The 12,465-nt window shown below is 43.7% G+C and overlaps 1 protein-coding gene across 1 annotated transcript in view; it reads right to left on the reverse strand.

Annotated features, from left to right (window-relative positions):
• Positions 1-376: 376 nt before the first annotated feature.
• LAMC1 (laminin subunit gamma 1) overlaps positions 377-12,465 on the reverse strand; it is a 104,233-nt gene continuing 92,144 nt past the window's right edge. The window contains exons 21-28 of the mRNA XM_015586246.1: positions 12,305-12,442; positions 11,598-11,742; positions 10,444-10,593; positions 10,106-10,220; positions 8,431-8,630; positions 7,290-7,448; positions 4,936-5,035; positions 377-3,375 (exon numbers count right to left, since the gene is read on the reverse strand). Coding sequence (XP_015441732.1) covers positions 3,119-3,375; positions 4,936-5,035; positions 7,290-7,448; positions 8,431-8,630; positions 10,106-10,220; positions 10,444-10,593; positions 11,598-11,742; positions 12,305-12,442 — 1,264 coding nt within the window. The 3' untranslated portion in view covers positions 377-3,118. The remainder of the gene's footprint in view (positions 3,376-4,935; positions 5,036-7,289; positions 7,449-8,430; positions 8,631-10,105; positions 10,221-10,443; positions 10,594-11,597; positions 11,743-12,304; positions 12,443-12,465) is intronic.

Genomic DNA, 12,465 nt, shown 5'->3' on the forward strand with positions numbered 1-12,465 from the left:
ACACACAATTGTTTACATTCTGTCCATGGCTGTTTGCATCCTCAAATAGCTGAGTAGCTGTAACAGAGAATTATGGTTGCAAGCCTAAAATATTCGCTATCCAGCTCTTTATAAAAACAAGGTTGCCAACCTCTATAGACTATACAAGTATCCAATCTGAGACAGGTAAAAGAAAAATTACACACACACACACACGCACACACACACGCGCGCACACACACACACGCTGGATTGTTCTAAAAACATAGCCTAAAGACATGATTAGCTTTACCTTCATACCTTTTAAAACATCATCTGTCCCCAGCACCACACTCAAGCCACACCAAATATAAAGGGTTACAAATATTCAGATTTTATTATAAATAAAATACTGTGGTTTTTTTTAACATAAAAAATGCCAAGTGTTGCATTTTATTTGCCACCCTGGAGAGCAAGACTGTAGAAATTCAGGCAAACAACCTAAAGTGAAGGCACATGTAAAAGAGCTAAAGTTGGAATTAAGAGGGAAAAATTCTAGGGAACAGCTGTATATGTTCCCTGTGACACCCAGCATTCTGCAGCAGTCACCCTGTCGATTTTATTACGTAAAATACAGATAACTGGAACTATACCATAAAATAATGGCTATATTGCAGGAGTGTGATTAAGGTGTCATCTTTTAGAGAACTTTTATTTTAAAAATAAAATTTTGTTTAAAAATATATCAGATGGAGAAAAGCCAAAAAAAAAAAAAAAAAGTAAACAACGACAACAAAAATCACAAAATTTCACTGTGGCCTCAGACTTACTGGAGTGAACCTCACCCACGGGCCAGACGGAAAACGACCTTGGCTGTCTATCTTCAGTCCTCATCCTGCAACCTTGACCAAAATGTCTCCGTTAGGATGTGGCCACTTAACAAGAGGAACTAGCTAGGAAACACTGATGTGAAAACTTGGCAAGAGTGAGCCATGCCTCCTGGGATAGGCGAAAAGCTCCGGGAGAAGTGACAGAGTGAAGGCTGAGGGGTGTCCAAGTCCGAACATTTGCAGTCAACTCTGGAACGCAAGAGGGGCTGGGAGCGAAGGACTAAGTCCCACGGCCTGTCCCACTCTACCTGCAGCGCTGTCCCTGATGCCCCGAGCTCTCAGTAATCACGCAACGTCTTAAAAAACTGACCCATCCAGCTCACACCACTAGAGAAAGGGCATTTCTAGCTCATTCCTGGCCAGACCCACACTGATGTTAGAGATACCTTTGAGCAAAACCTCCTCATCCCACCGTGTCCTGTCAGCCCTGCACACCTGCCCGGGAGCGGGCGTGAAGGGTGACGCTGGGCTGTCGTTTAGGACCCCCTGGAACTACTGTGATGGAGGAGGGTTCGAGGTACCTCTTTGCAGCGGCTGCGCGTGGAGGAAAGCGGGTTATTAATGTTAGAGCACGGGCATGCCGCAAACAGGAGCACAGCGATGGGGAACAGATGCGGCCCAAAGCATCGCAGACAGCAGGGGAGGAGGTACCGGACACATCGTGCCAGGGGAGAGAGACAATGGGGTGAAGAAGTGAACAGACAGTGCCATTCTAGAAATGGGACCAAGTATATTTACATAAATTCCTTACTCTATAATCATGATAAACAAAAACACATTCACACAAAAATATAAATTTGAAATAATTAATAGCACCAGTGTGTCAGATAATAGTTTCTTTCCCCCCCGCTACACAAAGTACAAAGTTGCATAGTGTTAAAGGCTATATATGAATCTCAAAGGCAGATTGGTAGGAGGAACGGGGTATGTGGCAGGGAACTGTCACACTGTGATCTTAAAAGAAAATCACAGAGCTGAGGATCAAAAGTTGAGAAGCCCGCAAGAAAACCACATACGGGTCTTCCCTCTGCACTTAGAGGGAAGGGTTAGCGTGGATTCAAATCACAAAGTGCAGGAACTAGACGGTGCTGGCAGCTGTGTGAACGACTGAGTGCGAGTATTTGCCACCAGGATTTGGCAAACCACATGTTTTGAGGGATTCTAGAAGATGGGAACGTCAGAAGAAAATTAAGGCTGGGGGTCAAATGTTTTCTCTCTCCCCGATGGAAGAAAAATGGATATATGGGATCCTAACAATACGAGGTGCACCTAAGTGTTCTCCCTTTTCTAGAAAAGACTGGGAAAAGAAGGTTTGTTTTTCTTTTGTTTGTCAAGATCTTAGGGACCAACTGCTCTCTGCCAGATAACAACACTCGTTCCCATACTATCGTACTAAAAAAGCTCTACGAGTTAGTTGGATTTGGAGAAAAAGAAAACTTTAGTGGTTATCATATCCCTATTTCTTCTGTATAAATTCCATTTATAGGAATATCGAAAAGACGTCTATGGCGAGTACAAGCTGCCCATCCAGATTTAAATTATCAGCTGCCCAAAGATCTGAACAAAAGTTTATCTTCCTAGTCGGTTATTAACATATGAGAAGATATTCAGCCTCCTTCTGCAGTCTCATTCTCCTGGAGACTGTCATAAATAATTGCATCCTTCCCCGTGGATGGCTCAGAGTCCTCTACCCGAAACAGCTAGAACAACTGGTGATGGCTCTCGACATTCTAAAGGACTAATACCTTTGGCACAGGATGTTTAGTCCCTTTTGCTTAAAAAGGAGGAGGTGTAGATGCATGTTCTTTATCTATAGACTGGATATACTGGCCATCACAACGCTACTATGAGTAGCCAAACTTTTCCTTCATAGAAACAAGAGTGCTGAGACTGAGGAGGTTCTGCCGGTGTCGGGGACAAGGGGAGGGCTACCTGCCCAGGCCTGGCACGCAACGGTTCCCACGAAGTGCTTATGCCACCGTACAGTAATGTAGGATGCCACGTCCTGACGCAACTCAGAAGGGACAGTGTGGGTGAGGGAGCCATAAGTGGAAGAGAGACTTTATTGGATAAAACCCTTTGTTCCTGATTCGCGATGTTTAATTTGCTTCTCTTTAAACTTTGTGACTTTTGCTGGTTCAGGAGGACAGCGGTGGAGAGCAGCAGAGGAGTGGGGGGTCTGAAGAACGTCATCTTTGTGTTAAGGCACTCTGTGGCCTCGGACGCCTCCCCGCGCGGGGAGCGCTGCCTTCCAGCCCCGGGGGGAGACGCTAGGGCTTTTCGATGGACGGGGTGTTGAAGCAGCCGGACGGCAAGGTCTTCCTGATGTCTTCCAGGTTGCGGATGTCCTTCATGATCTCCTCGATGTCTCTGTTGTAGTCCATGATGGCGGCCTCTTGCTTCTTGGCTTCATTCTCCAGGTCGGACACTTTCCTGTCTAGGTCACTGACTTTCATTTCATCTTTGGCTTTGTTCAGGGTGCCTTCGATCTCGTTTAGCTTATTCAGGTCCACTGTGTCCAGCTGCCCTGTAGAGCCAGAAAGGACAGAAGGGAAGAGACACATTCAGTAAGAACCGTAACTTCGCTCCACAGGTACCTCCACTAGCTTTTTACGAACGGCACCCCGCAGCCGCCACTATGCGAACGTGACTTCGGATCCCTCGTGTGGGCATGAACCCTGCAACCCAAGTACCGATGCTGACCGAGCCCAGCAGGGGTGGGTGAGAGCACAGAATGAACGCTGGGCTGGATGCGTGCTTGTTTTTTTTTCCCGAGAAAATGGTTTTGTAAAATATTTCCTAAATACACAGCTACCGTGCTCCAGCCCTTAGGGCTCACTTGTGGTTCGGAAGGTCTAGTAACATTCGATGCCTCGTTCACGTCCACATGGGTAATCTGTGTGCCACCGAAATGTACACGGGCATCTTTAAGTTAGAGCCCTGAGCCCTCGACACTTAGATTTCGGGGAAATCGGGGCTCCTCGGGGACTCAGGGCCTGCTCTCGGGAGTCAGACGTGACTAGGAGCCCTCCTGTGGAAAATGGCCTTGGTTGAGATGCTGAAATGATTTCAGAAAAGTTTCACTTTAAAATTAGCAAGAAAAAGAAAGGTTCTTGGAAAAGAATTCCTTCCACTATGAATGAAAGGAGACAGCCGCCCGACAATCAGCATTTTATGCATCCTGTACTTGATTAAATTCCCACAAGACCATTTTACATCAGTGATTCTCGGATGGTAATCGATTTGCTCAAGTTTGCACAGTTTATAGGCAACGAAGCAAAGATTCCAACCCACGTCTGACCAACTTTAAAATCCAGCTCTTTCTGCCACAAAAATCTACCTCTTCCAGCTCACTTTCATTTAAGAATCCGTCTGCTGGCACAGAATCTATTATTCTTGACATTTGAGACAGATTAAAAAAAAAAATAGACCCCCCTCTCAACGAAAAACCCGCAAAACAAGGGTTAAACTTTAAAAGCTAAGAAATTAAAACAGAATGCTTTGCTGAAAAGCTGTACGGTCTAGAGTCTTATTTCTTTATAATAAACATCGGTGACAAAAGTACATCTGCCTTGTAACGAAGCCTGCTCCCTAGCAAATGGGATTAAAAGAGCCAGTCAATATGCTTCTATTTCCTGGAAAAATCAAGCCTTTTCTCTCTTTTGGCATGAAAACTGTCATCTCATCAGATTATCCTTTAAATTAGCAAATAAAGAGAATTCCAGGCAGTGAAGTCAGGACCAGTCGAAAGTAGTGTTTTACGCTATCGCTGAAATCCTTCACTTTAAAACCTTTAAAGACACCCTGCCAGCAGGATGAGCTAAGCATGATCACTGTTCAGTCAACCTTTACCATAAATGAGCCTCCTGAGCGCACAGCGCTTCTTCAAAATTTTTTAAGTCCTCGGACCACAGTCAGATTCCACGGAAGGACATAGTAAGCATTTGTTGAATTAATTCAACCTTAAGTCATGATTTGGTTCACACAATATTCACACTATATGTAATATCTGCTTTTGAATCAACGATATCAAAGTACGAAGAATCCAGAGGTCGCCAAAAATGACCGTGGGTACTCAGGTACTCACCCAGCTGCTCCAAGAGGTCGTTGATCAGGCTGAGGAGGCTGGTGACAGAGTTCTTGGCCTTTCTGGCATTGATCTCAGCTTCCTGAGCAGCCTGCGAAGCCTGCATGGAGACGCAGATACGAGACACAGACAGTCCTGAGGGTATGTTTTCATCTTCTTAAAATATTTCTTCCCCAATGAGCCCACAAATCTCATTTTCAGATGCTTTCCGCTTTCCTAACTCATGAAACTATAATCTCTCACTGCAGGTTTCTTTTTCTTTCTTTCTTCTTTTTTTTTTGGGGGGGGGGTTCATATCTTCACACTGAAGATGTCCCTATTTTTAATTCATAAAATAATCATGAACAGGCGGTCAGTACGCCTACAGTGACTATATTTGTATTTCAAAGATCAATATTATCTCCTTCTCTCACTTTCTCATTTGGGAATACATTGAGGAATATTCATAATAAAATCCATCAAGAAAAAACAAGTTATTTTTTAAAGAATGAGCATAAAAACTACATTTTAGGTCCAAAACATGTTCTTCAGGATATTCTTAGGGACTTATTAGAAATGTCCTATTTTCAGAAAACTTAATCAAGTGATGCTCCTCTATAACTCCCTCTTCCTGACCTGTAACCACACACACACTCTCACCCACACTCACTCACACTCACACACACACACTCACCCCCACACACTCACACATATATTCACACACTCACACACTCATACACACTCCGGGGTGACACAATTTACATCAACAAAGGTAAATATATTTGGGAAAATTCCATGAAACCTGAATAAATACACTTGTGCATGAGTCATAGGAAATGACCAAGAAGGGGAAGTGTCTAAATATCAGAGAACAGATGCTCTTACAAATAAATCTAGTCAGGATACGACTGAGTGGATCTGAGCTCCCTGCTACATAATTGTTTTTCCTAGTTTTGGGGTCAAGACAATGTAAAATTGTTGGATAGAAACCATGTGAAAATTTTATAAAGGAAAAAAATAAAAAGGCAAGGGAATAAAACCCTGCACAAACTATTGATTAATCTCTGTTCAGACCACAGGCGTTCCTATGGAGACTTCACAGGCTTCGCCGCCTGGTACGAGGGGAGGGGAGGGCAGTTAGGTTTGCCCCTCCGGGAGCAAAGCCACTGCATTTAACCTGCTGCCCCCTCTGCCAGGAACAACCATGAGCCCTCACTACTCTGGTTAAAAGAACCAGTGACAGACTCAAAACAATACTAGCCCAATGCTGGCCTTTCAGGATTGATATAAACAGAAATGGGATAATGTATGTGACAGTGCTTTGCGCGCCTTAGAAGTTATTTACCAAAATGAACGACAACAACAAAAAATCAATCTTTTTCCCATCCTTTGACTTGAGTCCATACTCTTTTTTTTTTGAAGCTTAAAAAGAACGTATCCTTCTCTTTCTTTCAACAGGCTCTGAATCTAATGTTTTTATAACCATGTCAGCCATACCTTGGTACTGAAAATGAGGACACTTTAAATCAAAAACAAAAAAATAGCATAATAAAATAAAGTGTCTGCAGTGGGATGCTTCCTGTAATCAATTCCCTACAGTCTTCTTTACCCAGATTCACTGGCTTAGTACTTTCCCTGTCTATCCCAAGGCCAAAATGACCCACAGTGAAGGGCCTGTCTTTAGCGAGAGTAGAAGCGTCCTCTCCTTGCAGTGAAAGTGCACAACTAAACGAGTTCATGTTCATCATTACCGTGCTTGTAATCAGATGCAGCTGGAAAGGAATATTTCCATCGTGACTCCACTAAAGTATTTCGAAAGCAAAACGTAGCATAAAATAGGAAAATGGACCCCAGTTCTTTGCCGGGCCATGCATTCGCAGGTCAATTTTGTTACAAAAGGTGTTATGTATAACACATCGCCATCAAAGGTGAAAAATTAAATTGGATGTGAGTTTGGTCTGTTTTGTCAGCTTCAAAAATGTCCTTTTACACAAGAAAGGGTTCTGCCTCTCAGGAGCAAGTTGCTAAGAGAACAAGAGTAGGAAGGACATGAACTTTTCGTTGCATCCCTCCGTGTTCCTTTCTGATTCTGTACCATCTACGAGTTATCCGTTCGAAAATATGAATGCGCGGTTTTAAAAATCCTAAAACCTCGAATGTGCAAAACGATGTTTTGCTTTTCACTGAGAGTAGCTTTGGGACAGGACAATTGTGCAACAACCTGGCAGAAGACCCAAATTCTTTGTTTTCTATGTAAGTTACTAACCCAATTCTTCACTAGGAAACACAATGAAAAACAGAAGTCGCTATGAAAGAGACTCTTATGAAATACCCTTCACTTTCTGCCCAGGAGCAAAGACGACAAAGTGGCCTACCATCCCGGCCATCATCATGTCCTGGTCAGCATCGTCTTGTTTTTTCTTCAGCTCCTTTTCTGCTTCCTGCAGTTGTTTCAGCATATTGTTCACCTCATTATCCAGGTCTGTAACTTCTGCAAAAGTCCTTTCGGCTTCTGCCTTGGTGCTGGTAGCATTCTAGGCACGAAATAAATGATGGCTAATGAAAAAAGCGTTCCTTTTTCTAAAGCACGTTCCCACTCCTTAATCTATAAAATGGCTCAAAAATACAATCCACAAAGAACAGGGCAGTAATTTATACTGTTTGTTGACTTACGTTATCATTTATTTTTGTCTCCTCTTATTTAATCCTTAAAATTTCCTGTTCTATTATTGCCATTTTTAGTTGAGGTCACATAGCTAGCAAATGCTAAACACTTAAATGGTAATGCACTTTCCACATCATATCGATTAGACTCTTTCACTTGCATAAATTTTGAATTCAAAGTTGGCCTTGTTCTACTTGGCAGCTCCTCCTAATGTACAAAAAGACCATAATCCTGAAATATGATGAGTGTTTTATACAATACGGTTAACCCAAAAGTGACTGTTCTAAAGAAACTACAAAATGTGTGTGATTCTCAAATTTTAGAATCAACTCCAATCTCTCCTTTCAGTAAAAGATGCGGGTTGACCTGTAAGTCGGAAAAAGCCAGCCTAAAGGAAGTATTCTTTACAACGAGTAGACAGAATCCAGTAGTGGCAGCTTCAGAAATCCCACACACGGCAATATGCCTGAATGAGCGGCTTGAGAGTTGTACTGACTTGGCACTATATAGACGACTGGGAAAAAAAAAAAGTCAACTGTCCAGGTCAAAGAACTCTGTTAATTTAGAAAAAGTGTGGGAGGGGGCTCTACGGGTCCCCGAAGCCGTCCACCCCCTCACCACTCAGACCCTGCCACTGAGATGTAGACCTTTTAGCGTCAAAGACCCTTTCGAAGAGTCTCCCTCCTCCATCGACGTGGTTCCTACTCTAATGGCGGGAGAAAAGGTAAACGACAAGGACGGTTTAGAATGATTTGACTTGAGTCGAGAGAGAGAGCTTTGTGAGGGCTTTCGGGGGTCTGGACAGAAGCTGGAAACAGACGAGAGCAGCGCGGGAAGGGGGAAGGGCGCACCTTCTGGACGGCGCTGGCGATCCTCTCGGCCTCGTGGGCCTTGGCCTGGGCCTCGGTGGCGTCCGCGGCCGCATTGCCCAGCGCCAGCCGCGCTTCTGTCGTCTTCTCGTTGGCTTCCGCGATGGTCCGGTTGATGGCGGGAATCCTCTTTAGCGCCTCCTCGGCCGCGGTCTTGTTATCGTTCACTCGCCTGTCGAAGTCTGGAACGAGTTGGGGGGAAGAAGGCGTTTGAACGAAGCTCTCGATGAGCCAGAAGGGAGCCTGGCAGAGGCTGCGACCGGATTTTGTTTAATGAGTTTTGTTAAAGTCGGGGCGGTGGGGTGGTGGGGAGGAATAACAAACAGCATGGACTGACGTCTGGGAAGAACGGAGCACAGAGTTCTAGACGGAAGGAACATTCATTTCTGGAAAGCAGAAAAGTTACTTGAAAACTTCATTTTCATGCAGAGTGCTGAGTATGACGTCACTGCCAGCTCAACCAATCTTAAAAGGTGCAGTTTCCTTAGTGTTCACTACAGGTTAGGCACTGAGGTGGGAGTTGTATGTGGCCGTGATGCAGGCAGGCATTGTTATCACTTTTATATGTGAGAAAGTTGAGGATTCTAGAGGTAGATAATTCCTCCAAGGAGTCACAGTAAGGGGTGGATTCTAGCTCGATGCCACTGACACCAGGACCCTACATTCGACCATTATTTTACAAAGCTCCCATATTTATAGAACCTATGGCATTTTATCAGAGGTGAGTCCAAAACTAAACAGTGAATTGAGCACATTTCTTTTTTTTTTTAATCTGGATGAGGAAAGAAAACAGAAAGATTGAGATGCAGAAGAAAATTAAAGATCATCTCCATTTACCAACATAAATCTGCGAAACAGGCATATTTTGATTACGTAAGTTATCCTAACAGAAGAACATGCCCCGCCCTTTTTTTTCAGTTTTCGTAATGAGGTATGCAGGGGTAAGATGACATGCGCTCTGGGATTTTTCTTTGCAATACTTCATAAGAAGAGTAAGGTAGGCACTGGGGGCTGAAGTAAGTGTAGTAAAAATCTTAAATGTGGAATCCGTTTGATATGGAATTTATTACACCACAATCTTCTCCCCTTATCCATGGTTTCCCTTTCTGCAGTTTGATCCAGTTTACCATGGTCTGAAAATACTAAATGGGAATTTCCAGAAACGAACAATTCATAAGTTTTAAAGTGCGCGCCATTCAGAGCAGTGTGATGAAAGCTTGCACTGTCCCCGCTCCGTCCCCACTGGGGGATCGTCCCTTCGTCCAGTGCACCCACACTGGATGCACAACACGATAAGATATTTTGAGAGACCATATTCCATTCCTTTTATCACAGTATATTGTTATAATCATTCTATTTTATTATGAGTTATTGTTGTTAATCTCTTACTGTGCCTAACTTATAAGTTAACTTTATCACAGGAATGTACAGGAAAAAAACATGGCATATCTAGGGTTTGGTACTACGCATGGTTTCAGGCGTTCACTGGGGGTCCTGGAAAGTATCCCCCACAGACAAGGGGGGACGACTATGTTATCTTTCATTCTGTGGATGTTCAGAGAGTCTCATAAAAAAAAAAAAAAAAAGAAAAGAAAGCAGGCACTCGCCCTTGTGGAGGCGGCATGCCGCGTCACCCCGTTACCTGACCCTCTCGTACCTTTCAGGTTGTTGAGGATGTCATTGGCCTCTTGTAAGGTGTTTCGTCCCTTTTTGGCAGCTTCTTCCGCAAGAGCCTTGGCAGCATCGGCGCGGGCTAGGAGCTGGTCGGCAGTCTGCAAACACGTGGCAGGTGAGGGGACAGCCCTCCACGGTGAAGGCCCGCTCTCCTCACAGACCAGGCGCCTCCGGTACCCCCCTGAGGCTGGTCAGCACCCAGCAGGCTCAGGCTGGGCGTCCGCACAAGGCCCTGCTCTGCCGACTGCGATGACACAGCTTACGCCTGGGCCGTGTCAAACTCTGCCCCGAGAAGTGAAGCAGTCTGTGAATCAAACCAACCTGCTGCTCGGTCTTTCCTTTCTCCAGAAGGTTCTTTACTTCGAGTTCCTTCCCTCTCATGTCCTCTCTGAGGTCCTCATAATCCTTCAGCTTCTGGTCAATCAGGTGCTCGAGATCCTCAGCCTCCTTCTTTATTTTATTTGCCTCATTCTGTGAAAAGCAAGTAAGATCACTAAATTTTAGACAAAACAATTAAACTGGTGGAAAAGTAGCCTTAGTAACTCTATAATACTTAATAGATAGTTTTAAAAGAACAGCACGAGTTAAGATATTATCGACCGTATTTTAAAAAATGAGGTATACTTTACACAGTGACATGCATAATGCTTAGTTTGATGAGTCTGGATAAATATATTTACCTGTAACTAACGCCCCAATCAAGATACAGAATACATCCACCCCGGGAAGTTCCCTTGTATCTTAATTTCCACATCCATCTTTCAAACAATGCGGCTGCCATTTTTATCATCATAGATTAGTTTGCCTATTTTCAAATTGCCTATATGTGGAATTGCACAGTATGTACATGCCTGAAGAGACCTAAACCTTTATGGTAAAAATCAAGTCAATGCCTTAGATGTACAAAGCGACTTACAAAATGTTTCAAGTTTAATGCAAAAAATACGCCATTTATACAGAGCCTGAAATGAAGAGGCATGATTAGAGCACAGGTGAAATCAAATACTACCGATCCCAAAACAGTTGAGCTGCCCCAGAGCATCCTGATGCAGGTCTTGCATTGAAACCACTCTCTTTCACATCTCTCTCATTCTCAAGCAGGCAGTGCCTGCAGTAACCGTCTGGCTGTACTCTGCTTTAACTAATCCGCACACACTATAACTTGGTTTGATATTAAAGATTTAGGAGTGACTACTCCTATCACTAAAGCAGTCTCTGCTATTTAGTGTTTATAATCACGAGATTCTTTACCCCAGTGAGTTCTATTAACGTAGCTAAAACAGAACTCAACATCGCCAGTGAGTCAGCTGGAGGAGAGCGGAGATTGGTCCCGGTGACAGGGGCAGGGTGATCAGAATAGCTCTTGCCCCGACTGTGAGGGGTGTGTGTGCGCTTGGGGGGTGAGGGCGGAGGCTGTGGATGGGGGATGGCAGTGACAAGCGAAGCCCTGTGCATACAGGCCGTCGGCCCCGTACCTCCAGGGCTTCCGAGTCCACAGGCGTCAGCTGAGCAACGCTGGCATAGATCTCCACAGCTTTGTCACCAGCTCTTTTGGCCTCCTCATGCACCTGGGCAGCTTGCTTCTCCAGATCCTGTGAGATGTTCTTTGCTTGTTCATACCTACCGAACAAGAGATGTGATTTAATGGAAAAAGAAAAAAAAAAAACAACTCAGTTGCTTTTGGCATCTTAATATTAACCAGATCCATTCTCGTTTAAATCACTGTGACAGGATTTCCAAAACTACAAATAAAATGCTAGATTAAAATGCTACTATTTAACACTAACGTCGTGGGAATCTATGTTTCGTCTCATCACTTCTATTTGCAACATATGGTTTACCTGATACTTTATTTCAGACACCTTTTAAGTATTTGTAGCTCAGGTATATTTTCTCTATGTGATGACTGTTTTTTCTTTTCCGTTTTCATTTATGCAGAATTTTAAGTATGATGGCTGGTCTTGTTACCTTTCTCTGCAGTTACAGTAATTGGATCAAATAAAATCTTTTTGGCTCTATATCCCCCGCTTAATTACAGTACCATTTCAAAAGCATCATTACCAACAGAAATCCCACTGCATGAACGCATGCCCTGAACCCGCCATTATTTAATTTTTCATTGAACTGGTGTTATTTACAAGAACAACTGAAGGGCTATAAGCCACATTTAAACTACACTCACTTTCTATTAAGCTCTTCAATTTCAAATGCTGTTTGATTTTCTCCTGCCAGTGTCTTCAAGAGCAGATTATACGCCTCAGTTGATGTGTCATTGGCTGTTTTTGCCACTCGTACAATGTCATCGGCTTCTTGTTTATGGCTGTACAACATATAAAAAAAAAT

Source organism: Pteropus alecto, unplaced genomic scaffold, assembly GCF_000325575.1.
Source record: "Pteropus alecto unplaced genomic scaffold, ASM32557v1 scaffold101, whole genome shotgun sequence".
Lineage (NCBI taxonomy): Eukaryota > Metazoa > Chordata > Mammalia > Chiroptera > Pteropodidae > Pteropus > Pteropus alecto.